The sequence below is a fragment of the Vanellus vanellus genome (genome assembly GCF_965231255.1).
Source record: "Vanellus vanellus genome assembly, chromosome: 5".
NCBI lineage: Eukaryota > Metazoa > Chordata > Aves > Charadriiformes > Charadriidae > Vanellus > Vanellus vanellus.
In genome coordinates this window covers 80,798,159-80,819,595 of record NC_138910.1, presented here as the reverse complement: position 1 = coordinate 80,819,595, position 21,437 = coordinate 80,798,159, and the positions used below count along the sequence as shown (strand labels likewise).

Sequence of the window (21,437 nt, the reverse complement as noted above, 5' to 3'; positions counted from 1 at the left end):
AAAAGTCTATGAGGTTTTTTTTCCACTTTTTTTCCCTCAGTGTATCCTTGAGATGACCAGTTTCTCCCCCGAAGGAGAGCTGCTGCAGAACAGGCCGTGCCCCCCCCCGCCCCCGGCAAGGCGCCCAGCTCCTGAGGAGAGAAGGCGGGAACCGGGGCGAACGGGTTCAAAAACACACTTAAAAAAAAAAAAAAAAGAGAGAGAGACTCATCGCGTCAGGATTGATGTCACCGCTGCCGGCAAACCCTTTCCGAGGGCCCTGGGTACCCCCCCGGCCCCCCTTAGGGGCGGCGGCGATGGCGATGGCGGCGGCGGGAGGCCCCGCCCGCCGCGGCGGGCCCACACAATGGCGGCGCGGGGCATGCCGGGAGCTGTAGTCCGGCGGGCGGGCGCGGGCGGTGGCGGGCGCAGGCCGCCTGCCGTTCCCGTCGTGCCCCGCGCGGGGGTGGGGAAGGGGAGGGGGGGTGAGGTGCCCGGATGTGGCCGGCGCCGGAAGAGAAGCGGGTCTCTTCGGGGCCGGCCATCTTGTGCGGCAGCGAGCAGGGCGCGGGGGGCCCGGCAGCATCGGAGGAGGATCCCGCCGACGGGGGCCCATCATGCCCGGACACCTGCAGGAGGGCTTCGGCTGCGTCGTCACCAACCGCTTCGACCAGCTCTTTGATGACGAGTCCGACCCCTTCGAGGTGCTGCGGGCGGCCGAGACCCGGAGGAAAGAGAGCGGCGGCGGCGGCGGCGGGAGCCAGGGGGGCGGCGGGGCCCGCGGCGGCCCGGCGGGCTCTCAGACCAACTCCTCCGGCGGGGCCGGCGGCGGCGGTCCGGGCCAGGCGGGCGCCGGCGGCGGCGTCGGTAGCGCGGCCAAGCAGCTGCGCAGGGAGTCCCAGAAGGAGCGCAAGAACCCGCTGCCCCCCTTCGCCGCCTCCGCCGGGGATCGCCGGGAGGAGGGCAGCGGCCAGCCCGGCGCGCCGCTGCGGAAGGAGGGTGAGCGGGGCGGCGGGGGAAGGAAGGAGGGAAGAGAGGGGAGGGAGGGAGCCGGGGGCTGCCGGGCCCTTCCCCGCCGAGGGGCCGCCCCTCGCCCCGCCGCGCACAAAGGAGGAGGCGGCGGCGGCGGCGGGAAGGCCCCGGGCAGGGCCGAACCCGCGGCGGCGGCAGCCGCGGGCTTCGCACCCACGTGTGGGAGCGCATGGCGGGAGGAGGCCGCCCGCCCGCTGGGCTCCGTTAGGCGGCGGAGCTCCGGGAGGAGCGGCGGGCCCTCCTCGCCCGGCCGCACGTGGTGGCGGGCGGGGTGTCCCCGCGGCCCGGCCCGGCCCGGCCCGCGCAAAATGGAGTCGGGCCCGCGTGGGGCGGCCCTGTGCCGCCGCTGGGGCCGTGCGGGGCGCGGCGGAGGGAGGGCTGCCCGCGGGAGGGCTGCGACGTGAAACGGAACATCTCAGCAACGCATGCCGCACTGAAACCGCGTTCGGGGCGGGCTGGCGTGTCTGACAGCCCCCGGGCTTTTCGCGTGGGTCGTTTTTTCTAGGGAAGGGCGGTGAGCCGCTGGCGCGGGGTGCTCCGAGAAGCTGTGGCTGCCCCATCCCTGGAGGTGTTCAAGGCCGGGTTGGACGGGGCTGGGAGCAACCTGGGCTGGGGGGAGGTGGCCCTGCCCGGGGCAGGGGGGTGGAACGAGATGATCTTCAAGGTCTCTTCCAACCCAAACCATTCTGTGATTCTATGTCAGGAATCACATACGTATTTTAGTAAGAGGTTGTGTGAATTCTCCGCCGCGTTTGTGTAAACCCATAAGACAACCCTCACGGGAAACTTTATTGAAAAAAAAAAAAAAGAAATCAAAGTATAGATAGGGGAAATAAATACGCTCTGGGCAAATTAATTAGCAGGACACAGCCCCGCATGACGAGGGATAGATGTTGTGCACGCACGTCGTCCCGTGGCAGACAGCTGTACCGCACACAAACTTCAGCACATGTCAGATTGGTCAGAACTCTAATTGAATTGGAATTCTTGAAATGCATCGAAGTGTGGTGACAGCATTTGACGTGGGGGTGAGGAAATCGCTTGCTAACTGCAGTTTAACTACAAACCATGTTTTCAGAAACGCGGCCAGTACAGATGACCGCGGTGCTACATGAAAGCATCTTAATACCTGCGTTTACTGCAGTGTGTGTTGCAAAATGATCCTCTGCCACGTTTTAAGCTTTTTTAAGAAAGAAAATGTTTTAATATAATAGTTGTTTTAGAAAGCAGGTGTCCCAAACGTTATTTCAAAACACCTTGTGAAAAGCAGAAGTTCGGTATTGTGTTATGATACTCTTTGCTTATGGGTCTTTTGTACTTTTTACTCTTGAGAGTTTTTTCCCTGGGAGGAATGCAATAATTTGTCCCGAGTGGTGATTTACTAAGCTCAGTGTCCTCTGGAAATATTAGTCAGATACAGAATTATGGTGGTGTCCCTCAGAAGGTAAACCTGAACCATGGGCAGTGAGTGTCTTTGGGCAACGCAAGAGAACGCAGAGGGGTTTTGGTAGGGCTAGCAGTCCGTGTTTACCTCCCGGTTTTCACATTCATTTTCAAGAACAAGCACTACGTTGCTATGAAAAAAAAAAAAAAAAGTATTTCATGGCTTATTATAGTAGTGAAACAGAGAAAGGTAGGGCTGCTTTTGTAGTAGTGTGTATGGAGCGCCGTAGTAAACAAAGTCACTTTCCAGTTTGAAAATGTCTGGGGTTTTGTGGGGGACAGTTGTTCTAACATTAAAAAGGCATTTGATGCCATGATATCCATGGGCTTTGTTTCCTGTGTGAATGTATTGCAGTTTAAAACTATTCCACTACTATGTAAAGGTGCAGATTATTTGACTGGTGAATTACCAGTTCAAAGCTTTGTGATAGTAAGGAAAAGAAATAACTTGAATTTTTGGTTAGGCTTCAGCAGGAACCAGGTTTTTCTGAGCGCAGGGTGTTGAACTCGAAATTCAAAGGATGTGGATTATTCATTCCAGTTCTGCAGCATACCTCCTATGTGACACCGGCCTGTTCGCTTTCCTTGCTGAGCTTTACCTCTTAAAACGAAATGATCTTCCTTAGTTTGAGAGCCCTTTTCAAAGTAAATGTTTAGTGAGTTTAACCCCTGCCTTTCCTCAGGGAGTAAGGATTATTTAGCAAGCAATGTATGTCATGCAAACTTCATGTTAAATACAGCTTGTAAGGTAAGGAAGACATTGTTCATTTGGGTGTGTTGGCTTGGATATCATTACAACTGTAGCTTCTTTAGCCCCACCCAAATATGACATTGCTTATTAGGCAGGAACTTATTTCTTAAAAAAAAAATAAATTAAAAATTGGCATCTTTTAAATTAAAAGATAATTCACAATTCTTAAGCCAGCCTTGGTGATTTGCGTTTTCCCTAAACATTTTGGCAAGAAAAGAGTATAAGAAAGGACTAATATGTTTGTCCAGATCTTTCTAAAGAAGAGTAAACGGACCTTTCAGAGGAGTAGGAAAAACCTGTATTTAAGATCCTTCAGATATCTTGTTGAAGAATATAATCCCATGCGGAGTTATTATTTAAAAAAACAACTTTCAGAAGGCATAGAGAGGGAGGTGAGCTGGCTAGCCTTCTCCCTGGCGTAGTGTATTCTTAAGCTATTTTAAGTAAGTGCGCAACGAGGTGAGTCTTCGTCAGGGAGCGTGTATTGGACTGGGAGAATTGGTGTGGATGAACACACCATTTAGTCACTGACCAGTACCAACTGTCCTGGGCTGCCTGCTCATGGCGACGCAGGTGACACCTGTCTGGGCGAGGGTGACCCTGTCCTGGGTTGTGCTAGTGGCCAAAAAACCTTTCCAAGGAGAGCGCAGTGGGATGAAGGAGGGTGGCTGCCACGGGGACTTGGGTCCAGTGTGGTGATGCTGACTTCATTTTGGTGCGCATCAAAGTAAAAACCACTCGTTTTACCTGAAAAGCACCTTTCAGAGGAAAAAAAAAAAAAATCATCCTGCTCACCTTGATTCTTCTTTGAAATTTCACCCTGTCATTTTAACACTATTACTAATGCGTTGTGTGCTCTGACAGGTTTTGTCTCCTACAATATTGTAAGAGCGTACGCTTGTACAAAATATAATTTGATTGAAATGCTGTGTAAAAAAGTGAATAAGAATAGTCAAATGATCTACAGTGACTTTTTTGTAAAGGTATAGTTTCTCAGATTATCTAGTCACAAGGCTAGAAGAAAAACTTCAATTGCAGTTTACCTTCAATATTGCTTTACGGTGTTAGAGTCGGTATCTCTCCCAGAGCAGCTCCACGTTCCGTTGATGTGTTTTGCCTAATGTTTCAGGGATAAGACGTATCGGCAGGAGGCCTGATCAGCAGCAGCAGCAGCAACAGCAGGGTGAAGGCAAGCCTATTGACAGGAGACCGGAGAGACGACCTCCTCGTGAGCGCCGCTTTGATAAACCTGCCGATGAGAAAGGCGAAGGAGGAGAATTTTCCGTTGATAAGTAAGAATTTTGTCTTGCCTGACAACTTTTCCTAGTTTTGATAGGAGGGGGCTGTCCTGCCTGTCATAAGAAGAGCATATGTTATGCAGAATATAACGCTTTTCTTTCCTTTTCCGTGATTTAGTTTGACTCAAATTATAGACCAGGAGTGATCCAACATGAACAGTCCCATTGGTTTAACTGAAAACATGGTTTAAATTAGTCAGATATTGACCATATCTCTCTAAATCTACAGTAGGTAGCTCAGGAAAGGGACTGAAGTGTAGCCGTTGCCTGCAGGATGAGGTTTGTTTGCTTTTATAGGCGTTTCTTAAATCTGTACAGCTGACTTGAAGCCAGTAAAAGTTTGTTCATGTAGGTGTTTACACCTTGGCTGCAGTGACTTCAAATCTGGAAGTGGTGAAACCATCTTACATCTAGGCAAGATTTAATGTGTCTTGAGTATCATGAGGGGTCCAGACTGAAAGTAATGTTCAAATATTAAGATTTTAGTAGCCAAAGTTAAAATACTTTTAAAAGAAGTAAGTTGGATGACTGAGAGTTAAATTGGAATTGTAGTATCAGCTAGTTGTAACAATACAAGCGCTAAATTTTGGAATTTAGCGTCAGAAGATGCAAACAAAGAGTAATCCTTCTGAGCGTTTGTTTCCAGATTCTCGAATGCAGGCATTAGGTATGTGGGGTTTTTCAGTGTAATAATTTGACATTAAAATTAGGGCATCGACACAGTTACAAACAGTAATTATCAAAGGAGAAGTAAGTAAATGAAATTCTCAAAAGAGAAAAAGAAAACCTTAAGAACCGTGCTGTAAATTTTTGGAGGTGAAATATTCAAGTTTGGCTGTTCCATGCTAGACCCATTCTTGACCGACCTATGCGTGGACGTGGTGGACTCGGAAGAGGCCGTGGCCGTGGCCGTGGAATGGGCAGAGGAGATGGGTTTGACTCTCGTGGCAAACGTGAATTTGACAGACACAGTGGCAGCGATAGATCGTAAGTCTTTAACTTTTTCTATTGCTTTTTGGCTATTCTTTACAATTAATACATGTTTTAAAATTTGCCTTTGAATTTCTGTATCTGGACACTATAATGTTAACTCAGTTTTGTTAGTTCTGTTTCACATTCACATTTCAGTGGCCTAAAGCATGAGGACAAGCGTGGTGGCAGTGGATCACACAACTGGGGAACCGTCAAAGACGAACTAACGTTAGTAATCTGTAATTGCTCAGAAAACTATGATTGGCAGAATGTTAATAAATCTTTAATTCTTGCGGCTTGCAAAATGTAAAGATTTAGCTGCCTTTTTTTGCCTTTGATTTTTGATAATTTTTGCTACGCTTGAAGCAGCCTTTGCAGAATTTAGGAAATTAGCGATTTCTTGTAGCATAAGAGATGACTGTTAAAACCAGAATTTTGGGGAAGTTTGGAATGGGGGGAGGTTGTGTGCTGGTTCTTGGAACATTTCTTTTACTAATAATCAAACAATTTAATTTTAATGATTTTGATCAGGTCAAGCATGCTTTTTTAAAAGTATTACATTAAAAATGGTATTTTTAATACCCAAATCCATTTTGGGTCAAGGTACAGAAGGAGCCTTTCAGCATGGGGAGTAGTGAGTGTTGGGGGAAAACCACGAGGAAGGTGAAAAGCATAGAATTATAAGGCACAGAGAGCACCAATGCTTAATGAAATAGTTCTGTTTAAAGAAGAGTGGGTTGTGTAAATCCACTATAGAACTTAATCATTGATCTTGTGTAGCTTTTAATTGGGATGAACTTTTAAAAAACAAAACTCCAAACATTATGTAATTGCAGTGAATTGGATCAGTCGGCTGTAACTGAGGAAACGCCAGAGGGAGAGGAACATCCGCCTGCTGATTCTGAAAATAAGTGAGTACCCCCCCTCCCCTTAATGTTCTTTGATTGCTTCAAAGGTAGCCTTACTTTGCCTTTAACCTCTGATATTTATTCCTACTTCAAACTCAGATTATATTTTCTTCGTTAGATATGAAATTATCCACAATGCTGCTGACAGACTGTCTCTTTAAAAACTGCATGTCTAAAAATTGATGTCTTGAAGCTGTTCATTAGTGTCATGCAGGCTCTTAGGTCACTTTCAGATTGAGTTATTAATAATCAGTTCTAATACGCTTAGGGTCTCGGGATTGCAGCTCGTAAGTACCAAATCCAAAAGCATCTGTGCTCATAACTAGGTAGAACCACCAAGCAAAAGGGACAAAACGTTCTTCTGCCAGTGGAAGGCAACTTTTTTTATATTTACTTTTGAAAAACAACTGTTTAATAGACTGTATGAGTAGGCTGTAGAGGAGAGGTGGTATCTCTCTCGTGCTCCAGCTTCTGTGTATGCAGGCAGTTTTCGAAGAAGCTGACTTGATTGCTTCTCATTTCACTTGGGACACTTACAGAAGAAACCAGTGATGGGATAAGTGAAATAGAGTAACTAGAGAAGCAGAATGAGCAAGTAGCGATGCTCATAGTTGATGTAAAAACGTGATATAAACATTATGGTACTACGCTACCATAAAAATGTTATATTTTAAGGAGAAATACGCTTTATGGTGGATTCGAAAGAAAACGGCAAACAGATAAGATAGCATTTTGACATACTTGTTTGCACAAGATTTCTAATGTGGCGTTTACTATAGCTTTATTTCCTCATTAATAACTTTGGTTAGTGGTCAAGAAGGTACTGGTAGTTACTGGGTAGAGAATAAGAAACAGATTTAGTTTAACTAAAAAAAGACTAAATGCTGTTACTTCTCCAAGGTTGCGGTGTTCGGAGGTTAAGGTCATCTTGTATACAGAAGCAGTGTGAGAATTAATGCTTGAGCATTGGTCAGAAAATGCAAGTGAGCTAGTCCTTAGAAAAATTATATGTATTGGAAATCTGGATATATTAAATCTGCTGTGTCTGCAGTATTTCCTGGGTCTTATTAGTAGCAGTGTCCTGGTGCTTGACCAGATACTGACCCATCCGTGTGCAGATCATTTATTTGCAAAATTCTGCGAAGTATTTGCATTTTTTTTTTCTTCTTCCTCAAATCTGCAGAAAATGTGTTACGTTTGAAACAGGGAAGGGTACACATCTGTTGTAATCTGTCAGTTACTTTTATAGAAAAGCATCTTTACGTGGGTTAGTTTTCAGGTTGGCTAGTTTGGAGTGGATCTCTAACCTAAATGTTTCAGCAGAACTGTAAGATGTTTTACTGCAGTAGAATGTGCAGAATGCCAAGGGGTAATATCTTTGCCTTGAACAACAACAACAAAAATGCTCCTGACTATATACCATGTCAAAAATAATTCTGTCCTACAGAATGAGAAAAAACTGAAATACAGAAATTTTGACGTTAAACCTCTGCATTATTACATCAAAATGAATGGCAACAAAATGAAGACCTTTTTTCTCAAGTTGAGGCTTTCATGATCTTTTTGCTGCATATACATGGCAATATTTTTCTATAAATCGGAAACTTAGTTGCATAAACACACTGAAGAATGACTAGAAGATTGACTGCCTGCGTAGCTGGAACATGATCTGTTATTGAGCGTAGTGGTTGTGTGTTTTACTTAAAAATAGCTCTTTGGCAGAAGGTAGAGGCAATGAGGTGATATATCACACAAGTAACTCAGTTGTATGCCGTTGTTTTTTCAAGTTAGCTGAAAGTAAAAATTGTTTCAGTTAGCTGGGAAACTAATAATGGTCTTTGGTTCAATAAAGGAAGTGGGCAAACAAAAGCTGATTAAATTATCTTTTTTATTAAAAAAAAAAAACCTAACAAGCTTGAAAATTGTGGTAAGAACAAGCTGTCTCTCACTGCCTTAAGTTGAACCTTTGGGAGAGAGGTATCTCAAAAAGAGGGGGAGGAAATGCTCCAAACAAGTCCATTGCAGAAGTTAGGCTTTCATATTAGAATTCTCCACATTAATGACAACTTTCTTTAGACAGCATTGGGTCAGTGTTAATTTTAACGTTTTGCTGTGCTGTGCTCACCGTTTAGTTGCTTAAAGGTGTCTGGCTGTGATTTTTTTATTTTTTTGGCACTCTGGCTAAGGGAGATGAGTTTTCATGTGTGCTTCTGAGTGGTGGAAGTGAGGGTTTTTTTATATACACCTCTTAACTGTTGAATAGTTGACAAACTTTTTTATAATCTGGTGTCAATTAACAACTGATTCTGAATTTGTTATATCTAGAATGTGAGTTCTAAGTCATGATCATAATATCCATGAATTTACCACAGAGAGAATGAGGTTGAAGAAGTTAAGGAAGAAGGTCCTAAGGAAATGACCCTGGACGAGTGGAAAGCTATTCAAAGTAAGGATCGTGCAAAAGTTGAGTTCAACATCCGTAAACCAAATGAGGGTGCTGATGGGCAGTGGAAAAAAGGATTTGTTCTTCACAAGTCAAAGAGCGAGGAGGTAAAGTGCTTTTCAATACTTGCTAGTATCCAGATTGTGTAGGTTTTTCTATTGATACGCGCTTCTTGGAGGGGGAGCTCCAGTCTTTGATGCGCTGACCTGTAGCTAAAAGTTTATAAAGTGGGAACAACATTTCTCTTCATAAAACTGAAGTTACGCAGTAGCATAAGTAACCAGTCTTACTCTGGTTAGTTTTAGCAGTTGATCTGTATCCTTAGGTTGGTGTAAACTGTGATGCAATCTAGAGGCGAGACTAGAATACTGCTGCAACTGGGCAGGTAACTTTGTAAGGGCTGTCTTTTGGTGAGCATTGTAGAAAAAAAAAAATCAATATCAAATTTCTTTATTTGCTTTTTTATTTTAAAGAAAGCTTATGTTATTTAGCATCTCTGTTGGTCTCATGCAGTACACAGATGTATGGTGCTTGCTAAACATGATGTAAGATTGAAGAAATGCTGGTCATGCCTCAAGACACCTTAATACCTAAACTGTGTATCTTAAGCTTGTAACATAGGTATCTTCTCACTTTGTAATATTATATAGACAACTGTCCTTGAAGCTTTTGAGAAACCAAGTGAAATGCATTTGTATGCTTCAGTGATATTTGACGTAGCTGCTGTAGAATTATCTTAAAATTGCGGTTTCTCAAGCATACTCATTTCGGTGACTGCAAAATTTCAATTATTCTGTTCCAAGATAGTGAGAATGGCAAGGAGAGACGTTCGCTTCCACTTCAGAAGGGAGGAAAGTGCCAAGAGCTCTGTTTTCTAACGCGGGGCTGCATTAATCCTTGTTTTCAACACTGTGTAAGAGCTTCAGTGGCCTGCTTTAAGATACGGGTGGCTTGCAACTTTGTATACCAGATGGTTCTGACTCCCTGCGAAGTAACTAGATAGCATTTAATACTCTGTTTGGTCTTTTAATGTGTACTTCTGCTGTTTCACGCCTTGTCAGTGTTTTCTTGTAAGCCCGGGTCATCATACAGATGGGGAGGCGCTATCCAGGACTTTCCAATGAAAACTCTGTTTCTAGTCTTACGGAACTCCAAACAAGTTTGATTTTATCACAGTCTTCCTATTTTCTTTTCTTGCTCTGCAAAATAGTTCAGTTCTTTAAATGATCGCGTATCTTTTTGTTTACCTTAAGCTGTTCGGTGTTTGACGTCTTCATTAAATACTGCTTTCTCTGGCTTGTGTAGAAAAGGGAAATTGGGTTAGACTTAATGTTGCTGTATATTAGAGTATGTTTAAACAGAACTATTTATGTATTTTATGAAGATTTACCTAACCTGTAGTCCTGCAAGTGTGTCAAGAATTACCCCCCAGCCCCAATCTGTCCAAAGCAGATTTATTTGACATTTAGTCAGCTGAAGACGGTCTTTTTTAACATATTTGCAGGTATACTAAGATGGTGGTACTCTTGTGTAACTTAGAAGCTAGAAAGATCCATACTGTATTTTCTATTTGAAAAATGGATCGGTAGTTAACTTGGGGGGGGGGGGAACAAAAAACATAAGAATAACTAATCAAATTACTCTTATGGCAGAACTGACATAATTAGTGGACTGTTCTACTTAAGTGGTGTATTTGGTTAACTTCTCTTTAAAGAAATGAGTCAGATATTTTTAACTCTATCACATAAGAAGCTAACAGGTCCTGGCTGTATAAGCACAGAAGTGAGATATTAAAAAAATTGCTTTTAGATGTAGATCCTTTTAGCCTACTTTTATTGTATGTCCAGCAGATGTCTCTCCCCATTTCACTTATTTGTTGCTCACTGATTCTCTTGGGAAGCAGCATGAGGCTTCTTGCTGAGTATTACAGCAGAAAAGCTCTATAATAGAGCTGTTAGGAAAGCCTCCGCTGTGGCTCCTTTGTGAGCAGGTTTAGAAAGTGGAATGTGTAGAAGTTACAAACAAAACCTGCCAATCGCCTGCAGTTCTTTTTCTGATTGTCCTCTTGGACATATTTATGAATCATGAAATTAAAGTTGATGTAAGGTTTCTGGGATTCTTATTGTTAAGAAGGGAGTTGGTGTGTGGAAGTGACTTGTTTTATAAGTAAATTCTGGGTTTCAGCCCCAAATCCTCTGTACTCTTACAGCTGAAAAATCACAACGTGCCCTGGTAGATTTTCTCAGAAATTTGAAGTGTTGTGATGACCACCCTCATTCCTGTAGTTTGAGAACTACTGGGAGAATGTCTTAGGAGTCCGTGGGGGGAAAAGGAGTATGAGGATCTAGTACTGTTCGTCTGCCTTAGTCTTAGGAAAGAGCTCTCCTCCTCCTCCTTGCGTTCTTCACTGAGGGGTGAAACGCTTGACCCTATCTCAGGTCTTTCCTTTCTTTCACATTTGTTATGCAATTACTAGAAAGTGATACTTTGTATAAAATGAACTTCTAATACTGTCTCAGATTCTTGCTGGTTTAATATGAAACCCATATGTATTGGCAGCCCTAGTCTGATGAGATTCTTTCCAGGAGATCGGGTTATGCCATAAAACAGAGATCCTCTTTTTTCCTTCTCTGCAGCTGGTTTAGCGGCTTCAGTCTTAGTTCTGCTGGTGCAGCTGAACAAAAAATGGGAAGCAGTTATGTTTTGGGGAGATCTTAAAATTTGTTCTAGGAGTTGGATGAGAGTCTCCTGGAAAGACTGATACACTAGTAGATCAGTTCCTACTCTGTGTATCTGCTGCGCTATGCCATGCCCCTTTCCTGCGCCTTCAAACTTTTCTGCTAATCTAATCGCTTCCTTAGAGGAGGTTGCAATGGGAGACTGAGAAATATGTTTCAGAAAATAATAGTTCGTCTTCTCAAAATTTGGAGGAATGACTCTTGAATCGAGGCCGTGCAGGAACCTTTTCTCATTAACAATAATTTTAAACATCCCACCTTCTTACCTGTCTAGTTCTGTACGCGGTGTGCCTGATGCGTTGAGGCGCTAGAGATCAGCCTGCATGCGTGGTCTCTACGAGAGTTTCCAGCAGCTTGCATTAAAGTTTCTTGGTATCGATCTGAGATTCCTCTTGTCTCCACGCCTGTGGTATAGTCCATCCTCTAGTCTTTCTGGATGCCCGCACAGCTGTTGATCTCATCCTTTTGCTGCTTCATGTGCTCAGTGACATCTGTACCCGGCGAGTTCGTGTGACCTTATTACCTGTTGTTTCTGTATGTAGTTGAGTCTCATTTCTTCCTTTTGTTTTCTCCCTTTGTTCCTTTTGTCACTTTGGCGTGGACACGCAACTTTCATCAGACAAAGGCGATGACAGAAATGCAGGGGAGTCTGCTGGAGTCAAATGAGGTACTGATCCTTTATATCTAACTGGCAATACCTGTGTTTTGATATGAGCCCCTTCTGAAATGAAGGTCTGGATATTAAGAAGTCACAAAAATAGAGAATACAACTAGATACAATCTGGAGCTCTTCTGTCCCTGCCTGTTGTCTAACTTTGCACCGTATAGGACCCTTCATAATTAGTACCCTTGCTTCTAATTGAGCTGAATTCAAACCTTATCATAATTGCTTCTATCATGAGTCTCTTTATTTTTCATTGTTGCTGTTGTTTTTCCATGTCTCGCTGTCTGCTTTGGCCCCCTTTCCGTTAGTAGCTTGTTCTTAATTTTTGACAGCCTTCCCCAGGACCCAGCAGCAATGCCTTCAAGAAGCGATCAGTTATTAGATTAGAGCACTGTTGGGAGTTGCCAATACATATAAATTAAATGCTTCTGAAGAAGATTCAGAATAACCAATTTGTACGAAGTCTTTGACTGTTGTCACCTAAGTGATAGAAGAGGACGAGGAGAACATGCTCAGTCTTCTTTGGTGTTTTAAATTAGCTTTAGTTACTTTGGATAAAGAAATCATCAGGTTACATACATGGTTTGCTATTTGTTGAGTTTGGTGGTTAAATCAAAGTTAAGTTATGAAAATAACAATGTTTTTGGTAGACTTCAGTGTTTCTTTTTTAAGCAGTGACAGTGTAGGGAAGGAAGCGCACAGAATTCCACTGATACTACCTCTCAGAAAATAAAATGTCATATAACTACCAATAAGTTGAAAATCCCATCTCAGTACCCTGCAGCGATCAAAACTGTAGATAAAATATTAAATAGTAAGAAGGAAATTAAAACCATAACAAAAGGTATTGTGAACTGTTTTACAAATATTGCTGGTGTACTTATGTATGAGTAATGTCAGGCTGAGATGTGGAATGAGTTTTCTCTGAAAAATAACTGCTTAGGCTGCCTTCCTAAGTTCGGAAAAGAGATCTCCGAGGGAAGTGTGTACAATTGAAATCCCTAAAATCAAGAGGGGGGGGGAAGTTGTTCCGTGGAATACATCACAGTGAAATATGTTTGAAATAAAGCAGCGTGGAGGGGTATTTCTCATTGTGCCTAATTAAATTGCAGTGCCCTCCACCGCAGGACGTTGCGGAGCCCAAACATAGAGCTGGGCAGGGCGAGGGGTAATTAGGTTGGTGGGGGCGAAGGCTCTTTATGGCTCTGTACGCTCTGGCGCTCGTGACTGACTCGAGGAATCCTTGGAAGCAGCTTTCAGCCTTTTGACTGCAGCCTTTTGAAGGGTCTACAAACTGTAATTAAAGGGTATAGGGCTTAATTGCACAATGTGTTACCTTTGAAAGTCAGGCATATTGTGTAATTGCACCACAAGAAAAGTAAGTTATAGTCGGTAGGCTTAAGCTCGCACATGGTGCTTCTGTAGGGGGAAAAAAAAGGCAAACTGAAAATTGCTGTGCTGGAAGTTTAGGGGCTTATAGGAAAAGAAAGCGTTGTATGTTGTCATGTTTCCAAAACACGATGATTGGGCCTGGCAAGAGGCAGAGTGCTGGACTAGAGAAACACTTGGTCTGATGCAGCGGGGTCAGTATTACATTCTCTGTATCATCATAGGTGCCAAACATCGACTTACTACCTAGAAAAATCAGTTTTGCAAAATAGGAAAAATAATTTGAAAACACTTGGGGCTTTCTGTGTTCAGTGTGTAATAATTTGAAATATTTAAATGTGCTGAATAGTAGCATTTATGGTGTAACTCTTTGGTGCGTAGCTTGCTCCTCGAGGCTCCGGTTTCTCACTGTGAAGGCACTGGGAACCAACCAGCTGTAAGAGAATGTTTTATCATGGCAGAGGTGGGGAGAGTCACATTTTTCACTGTAATTGGTGAGACTGGTTCTCGTTTTATCATTAATGTTTTGGCTACTTCAGTTACATTCTATTTGAACTGTTTATGCCTCGTTCAGTGTTTGTTATGGCTAGTACAAATCGATAAGGGATTCTTACCATCTCCCTTGTTTTAAATATTTATACGGGGTTAAACAAATGAGAAAGCGTAAAGTACTCGTTGAGTAAAATAAAGATGGGTTACCAAGTAAGTATTTAAAAAAGAATGAAATGAATCCATAGACCCTGAAGATTACTCTGGATACAAAGTGAGAAGAGAAATGCTAGAAAATGAGGTTCTGTACAGGCTTGGTGATAGTTTGATCTCAGATAAGCCTGAACGTGTTCCTCTGAAGGAACTCCAGAGCTTCCCTGAATTATCTTGGAAATGCAAAATACCTTTGTTTGCTCAAGCGCTTATTTGATTACCTATATGTGGTTTTTGTCATCTGCACAAGTGGTATAACTTGATTCCTAACAATTCCTGCACTGTCATTTAACTTGAATCGATCAAGGTAATCAGCCATCAATTTGGGAGTGCGTTTGGAGGTGAACACGCATGCTGCGGTGGTAAGAGCGCGACTACAGATGAAAAAGTTCCTTTGGTGATTTTCCTTACTCATGGAGAAACACTCATTTCAGGCTCACGCTGAGGACTCGGTAATGGATCATCACTTCCGCAAGCCGGCAAATGATATTACATCCCAGCTGGAGATCAACTTTGGAGACCTTGGCCGCCCCGGACGTGGTGGCAGAGGGGGACGGGGTGGCCGAGGGCGTGGTGGCAGGGCCAGCCGTGGAGGCAGAACTGACAAGGTAAGGAGCTACAGCTTTCGTCCACAAAGGAGTTTAGTTTCGGTTGTTATTAGGTTTTTCACACAGATAGTTTTAGGTGTCTTCCTTATCGCTGGAGGAGTTGCTCTGACAGCAAACACCGTGTTTTAAAACCAAGTAAAGTGTCTGTTCTTACAAGTTTACTTTAAATTAGGTTACTGTTAGGGCAAAAGGGTGAATGTTTTAGCGGTGCTCTTATTAAACACAAAAAAGGGAGGGTGGGGACTAGGTTGGATTAAAAAAAAAGTGTCCCATCTTTGTATCTAAGCCTGAAAAATGACTCTTCAGTATGGACAGATCTGAATGTACTGTGAGACGCTCCTGTTTGTGCCAGAGCAGAGCCGCGAGTGCTAGAGCGGTTATTTTCAGACACAGTTAGGACGCTGTATCTGCATTGTGACCTGTTGGGGGTGAAAGACTGGTTTTACGGCTGCATGTTATATCTTGAATTTGAGGAATTTAGTGTTTTCATGTGGAAATAGGACTCTTACTGGTGTGGATTTTTTTTTATCTGCAGTAATTTTTTTCCTCCTCTAGTCCTAAAGCCTTAAGGAAATACTCAGAAGTACTGAATGGGACTGGGGAGAGAACATGTAAATTTGAAGTATCGTAGTACAGCTACAGTAACGATTTGATTTAATGTGGATCGCTTATTCAGCTGAAATGCATCTAATCAAATTGTTACTCACTAGAAGATGTGTTCAGTCTGTGTGGTGGGGCTTTCTTCACAGAGACCAGACTGTCTCTTTTTTGTCTCTACTAGAACACTGACTTTGTGTTCTCTTTTACACTGGATCCCTTTAAGTTTTAGGCTTATTAGCTGGAAAACTCTCTCCTGATAGCAATATAAGAAAAAATTAAGGAATTGAAATTAAATGGTGATGGTGTTGGCTCTGAGTTGTTTCACTGGTATGGCATCTTGCTTTTTCAAGAATGCTGTGTCATAAAGTAGTTAAAAACTTTCTCTGCGGCTTATTTGATGTTGACTTTGTTTATTTCCTTCCAGTTGGTTAAGGAGTTTGACGTGATCCACACGCCCAACCAGGTTGGTGATCTCTGCTGGCGCTTGCCTTACCTGTGAACAAGGCCCTTCTATTGCAGGGACTGTAACTCCCCTCCTGCAGAGGATTGGCTTTTTATTTTTGGTTTGTTTTTTTGCTTTTCTGTAACGAGCAACTAGAGATACTTAGGCTATGGGCTTAATACCCTGCTATTACTTTTTAACTCTAGTTTGTGGGCTGGGTACTTCTGCAGTGTCTTAATCTCGCCTATAGGTGTTGATAGAACTTTTATGGGGTGGTTTAAATACATCTCTTGATAAATGAGTGTGTTTACAGGAGATTCCACTATCTTGGCTCTTCCAAATCTTTTTCTCTTCGACATCCCTCATGGGCAAAGTGAAGAGTATTTTTAAAAATACTTAATTTCTGCATTTCATTGCAGCTGTGGTTTTTAGGTGTGGTACAGAGCCTTTTAAAACAACTCTGCTGAGAATTACTGAGGAGATTCTTGGTTAATGCACTAATTTCTAGGGCTAGGCTGGCACAAAAATCCTTTTTATCAACAGCTAGTTTGTGACCTGGGAGAAATTAAACGTGTGAAACTTAATTTGTGCTACAGACAGGCCTTTTCTGTAGCACTTCAGTCGTGTCCCTCGGTAAGAAGTGATGGTTATATGCTAGTAGAATAGCGTAAGCCCACATGTAGGGATCTCTAAGAGTGGAAAAAGAGAGGTACTTGTAACCTTGTGCGATAATCACGTTCAAGCGTGATCTGTTTGCTTATAATGCCTCTTCAGATGGCTTTGATTCAAAAAGTAGTATAGGAGACTTTCTAGTCCTTGGAATAAAAAAAAAGTGTTGCTTATCATGGAGCAAAAATGTTGCTCTTGTAGTAATTTGTCTGGCACTAGACTGCTGTATTGTGTACCTCTTTGAATCCCGGTATTTCCCTATGGAATAGGGTTCCGGTTAGTTTTAAAAAGGCGGATTTCCCACCCCTGTTTGCGGGGTACAGGGAATCCCCCTGCCTGCCCCTGCCCCATGCAAGTGCTGCCCAGTCTGTCTGTGCAGGGACAGAGGCTTAACCTTGTCCCCGTGCCCGCCGCCGAGCGGTGCTCACGTCTCGCTGAGCCCCTGTTTGCCAGGCGAATGGAAGGACTTGGTAACGCGTGAAGAATTAGAAACGCAATAGGGCTCGATGCCGCTGAAGGGGAGGAATAACTTTCTGATGTTTCTCTTTCAGTCAAGTGCTTCTGCTCCTGATGTAGATGACCCAGAGGCTTTCCCAGCTCTGTCCTAAACTGGATGTCATAAGCCAACCCTGCCCTCGTCGGGCCTTCCTCTCCGAGGCTTGCATGCTTAAGGATCCTAAACAACTAAGAAATTTAAAAAAAAAAAAAAAAAAGAGGAGACTGTCATTCATACCATTCACACCTAAAGACTGAATTTTATCTGTTTTGAAAATGAACTTCTCTCGCTACACAGAAGCAACAATATGGTAGTCAGTTTTGTATTTAGAAATGTAATGGTAGCAGGGATGTTTTCATAATTTTTTCAGAGATTATGCATTCTTCATGGATACTTTTTTGTATTGCTGCTTGAAAATATGCGTTTCCAAACTTGAAATATAGGTGTGAACAGTGTGTACCAGTTAAAAGCTTTCACTTCATTTGTGTTTTTTTTTTTTTTTTTTTTAATTCAGGATTTTAGACATTTTCCCCGAACTACAAACTGGGTTTTAATTATTGCACACTATTTCCGTTTCCTTAATTCCTGTTTAGCAGATTTTTATCGGCCCATGGTCTTTTGGAATATGTGGGATTTTAATTTGGCAGACTGTTAGTGCTGTATGGAATACTAACTCCTGGAGTACTTTAGTTTTAATGCTTAATTTCAGACTTGGAAAAACAGTCATTTTTCATCTATGTTTGGTAGTTTGTTTACGCCAAAATCTTTCTACAAAATTGGTGGCCAGATACTTGAAAAAGATTCAAAGCACATTGGTTTGTAGTTGAATACCCGTGTATTGATCCAGCAATGACGTGTGGATAATTGGTCTAAACAGTTTTTTAAAATTAATGTATTACACCTTCCACTCACCCTTATTACCTTTATTCCCTTCTCTTCCCTTCAACAGAACAAGATGCTTTGTTGGCAAAAAAAAAAAAAAAAAGTTTTTAAATTACCTATGTTTTTTCTTTGAGAGGGGTGCCCCGTAGATTGGAGTAACCTTTCCTGAAGTCGGAGCGGGGAGGTCGGGGAAGGTGATAGCCGCTGCTGCGGTAGTCCGTCTGGACTCCGGCTGGGACGTAGAATTTAGCAGTGCAGTCCGACACGCGTACATCAGTTCTGATGTATCCGCAGCGCTGCTCCAACAGCAGCAGGTCTTGCGAAGGAGAAACCACAGGCCTTGGCTGGCTCTGGCAGGAGGGAGTTTTGGTTTACCATTTGAGATGGGGACGTTGCAACCTGTGCGTGACACCACAAAAAGATGCAAAACAAAAGCCCGACGCTTAACCTCTCCGTCAAAGTTTTGTTCTGGATTTGTGCGGTGTTTGAGATCTGACTGCTAGCTGACAAATGAATGTTTTTCAGAGCGCGATTGTAAGAACCCCTTTCTACCCCCGTAGAAATTTGCCGTAGGTTTAATTTAATCCCTGTGAACAGGATTACCACTTCAGGACGCAAAAGGAGTTGAGAGAATGACTTATAAAGAGGGTTTCTTAGGGTTTTTATCTGCAGCATTTGTTAGGAGACTAGAAACAGGTTTCTCATTTTATTTAATGTTTTACACTTTGGACAGCTTATAACATATTTGTAGTTTCTTAACTAGGTAGATATAAAACAAAAGGTAACGCCCTATTTTTTTAAAAGCTGTACAGGACAGGCAAAAAGTATTGGAGACCTTTGAATATGAAATATCAAACTCCTTAACTGTGGTGTTTAGCTGGCTTGCTTTATCTGAACTATTTTCTACAAAAGTTTTTGTTGTAAACCACTGTTAATATCATTGGATTAGACTTTTTAGTGCACTCACCTATAGTTTAACGTTCCAGGCTGTGAGAAGGAGGCAAGTTTTCAAACAGTGGATGGTAAAAATCTCTTGGTTCGTTTCTCCGGACTCGTAGCAGATCTTACCCAGGTGCTCAGCGTAGGGGCTGGTGGAGGTCCAGCACCGAGTCCTTCCTCTTCCCTCTCCCTTTGTGGCTCAGTAGACTGTGTTGCAGTTCCAGCGTTAGGGACATAATACAATTAAACGAATGCCTAGATATGCAGAAACACACTTCTGGAAAAGCTTTCTCTGTAACATAAACCTTCCTCCCCTTATCCAGACTCTGTATATTTGCCGTTTCAGTTGCCACTCGGCTTTTTTTCCGGATGACTTCTGGGCCAGCCAGTCAGTCGTTTGGGGCCCTGCTAGCCGGACTTGCTCAGAAGCTTTCCCTTCTCCCGCTTTAGAGCGTAGAGCAGTTTCCCAAATGGCATGTCACGTACGATTTTCAAGACAGCTTGTACTTAACAATTGGTCCGTCTGCTGTTCTGATAGATGTAAATTTGCCTCTTTCGGTCCATTTGTGTCAAGAACTAAAACTGTGAACATATATCTTTAATATTGGTGGGTGTTAACTGAAATAAAGGTTTATTTTCATGCTCTTTTAAAAAATGTCATGAAAACACATGGAGATGAAACCACTTAGATTAATAGCGTCTCATCTAGGGTCTGCCCCAAGAGGTCCAGTCTGCCCGTGGCCGTGGGGCCCAGGCGTTTCCATTGCCAGGAACGGACTTTGCCTTGGGAAAATGTCTCCCTCCGAGTAGCTTATTTACAATTAATGACCTTGCTCTTTAGTAACATTTTCTGTCCTCTTGCTTGCTACTTGTGCTGTCACGCCAAATCCAGAGGACTAGACCTTTTAAAACCTGAACAATTTGAAAAAGGGGGTCAGCAGAAAAAAGTTGGAGAGAAACGGAGAGAAATGCACACGGTGCAAATTGGCTTTTGAATGTAACCATGGCAAGGTTTGAGCATGAAAGTTCATCTTTCAGATCGAATGCCGCCGATGGCTGGGAGGAAACAAGCGTGATGAATAAATGAAGTTGTTGGCCGTGCGGGAAAGGACATAAATTCTTCTGAAACATCAGAAGTCGGTGTGAATATACAGTGTTTGCAGTTTGAGGAGTTGAGATGACTCTTACTTGTAATGACTCTTTGCCCGTGGAGATTGGTTTGCATAGCCACGCCTCTTGTTTTAATAAACGCAGGACATATGCCTAAAGCTGACACTTCCAGCATTTGCTAACCTGCTTCTTTTCTAAAAATCATTGCGGGGACCATGCTACCTTCGTGTTGTGCTCCTGTTCTGGTCTGCCGTCGTCAGGTAACAGCCTCCTGCCCAGGCTCGGGGGGGAATTTGAGCAAGTGCCCCGATGCCGTGGTCGGCACGTACCCCGCTGCGCTGGGTGCTGCGCTAGGAAAGCCAAATGTAATATTCTTGCTGGGGGGAATGTGTAACCTGGCTCGGGGCGATGGAGGGGGGGGGGAATGGTTCATTTGCCCTTACTGGGAGACTTTCAGGTAGGAGTTACAAAAGCTTGGTTGTCCTACTACTGCTATTTGTCTCTTGAAGTTGGTGTAAGTCTTCATGTGAAGCCTCACATGGCAATCTGAGACTTGAGCAAGGAGAAAACGTGCTCTGGTGGTCTGTTGTCTGTATGTTGAAGATCAATATGCAGAAATAGGTGAATGACAAAATAGTACTTTTTTTGCCTTTTTAAAAAAAAAAAAACACACAAAACCAACCTTTCTTTGGCAATAGGTATCTAACTTGGTTGTACGCAGCTGACTCGAGGTACGGGTTTGTCTGATGCCCAGCCAGAATCCTCTTGACAGGGCGGTTGCCAGATTGGGTACGGAGAGCGTGAAAATGGGCTTCTGTTGTCGCGGATGTCTGACCCGAGTGCGAGTGAAATGTTCACCTTTGGGTGACACCAGGCCGGTCTTCACAGGTCGGAGATGGCTGGGGACCAAATCTCAGAACCAGCCCCTAGACCCAAAAAGCGGAATGGCAGAGCTGGTACTTGGCAAAAAATCTTGCGTAGCTGCTGGTGCGAGGGGCCTTGTGAGCTGGGTGGGTGCTGAGGCTGCTTTGGTTCGTGTTGGTTCACTGCCCTACGGTGTGAGCTTGCCCGGACTTACCAAATAAGTGCGCTTGAGCTGGTTGGGCTTCACCCGTGAGGTGTTGCCGCAAAGGTCATCATAACACCAAGAGGTGAGGGAGCTTTGTTGTACTTCTGCATTCTTGACTGAGTGGAGGGAAGGTAAATCAGATAGCAGGTTTGGTTTTACCGCTCTCTTTCAGTTCAGCAATTTGAATTGGCGCGTGCCCGGTTGCGTTTGGGATTTGTACTCGGCAAACTGCAGGATTTCCATTCTCTCGTATGGAGGACGAGGGAAAGATTTGCTTCTCTTTTCTCCTAAGGAAGCGCCTGA

At 43.4% G+C, this 21,437-nt stretch overlaps 1 protein-coding gene across 4 annotated transcripts; it reads left to right on the top strand.

Moving 5' to 3' along the window:
- The first annotated feature begins 491 nt into the window (after window positions 1–491).
- Window positions 492–17,871, top strand: SERBP1 (SERPINE1 mRNA binding protein 1). 4 transcript variants are annotated; one of them, XM_082483836.1, is made up of 10 exons: window positions 492–978; window positions 4,335–4,497; window positions 5,353–5,490; window positions 5,632–5,703; window positions 6,312–6,386; window positions 8,756–8,933; window positions 12,184–12,231; window positions 14,754–14,927; window positions 15,952–15,990; window positions 17,190–17,871. In XM_082483836.1, the coding sequence occupies exons 1-10, from the start codon at window positions 597–599 to the stop codon at window positions 17,244–17,246; spliced, it is 1,326 nt and encodes a 441-aa protein (XP_082339962.1). In that variant the 5' UTR covers window positions 492–596; the 3' UTR covers window positions 17,247–17,871. The 4 variants fall into 4 exon arrangements, with proteins under 4 accessions (XP_082339962.1, XP_082339961.1, XP_082339964.1 ...); XM_082483835.1 differs by having other exon boundaries at window positions 5,608–5,703; XM_082483838.1 differs by lacking the exon at window positions 12,184–12,231 and having other exon boundaries at window positions 493–978.
- The last annotated feature ends 3,566 nt before the right edge of the window (window positions 17,872–21,437 follow it).

What these genes read in the sequence shown, in the direction of transcription:
- SERBP1 (XM_082483835.1), top strand. Translation starts at nt 597, where the DNA reads ATGCCCGGACACCTGCAGGAGGGCTTCGGCTGCGTCGTCACCAACCGC. An exon ending in CACAGTGGCAGCGATAGATC is followed by an intron (nt 5,491 to 5,607) that starts GTAAGTCTTTAA and finishes CAGTTTTGTTAG; the next exon opens with TTCTGTTTCACATTCACATT. An exon ending in ACAAGTCAAAGAGCGAGGAG is followed by an intron (nt 8,934 to 12,183) that starts GTAAAGTGCTTT and finishes AACTTTCATCAG; the next exon opens with ACAAAGGCGATGACAGAAAT.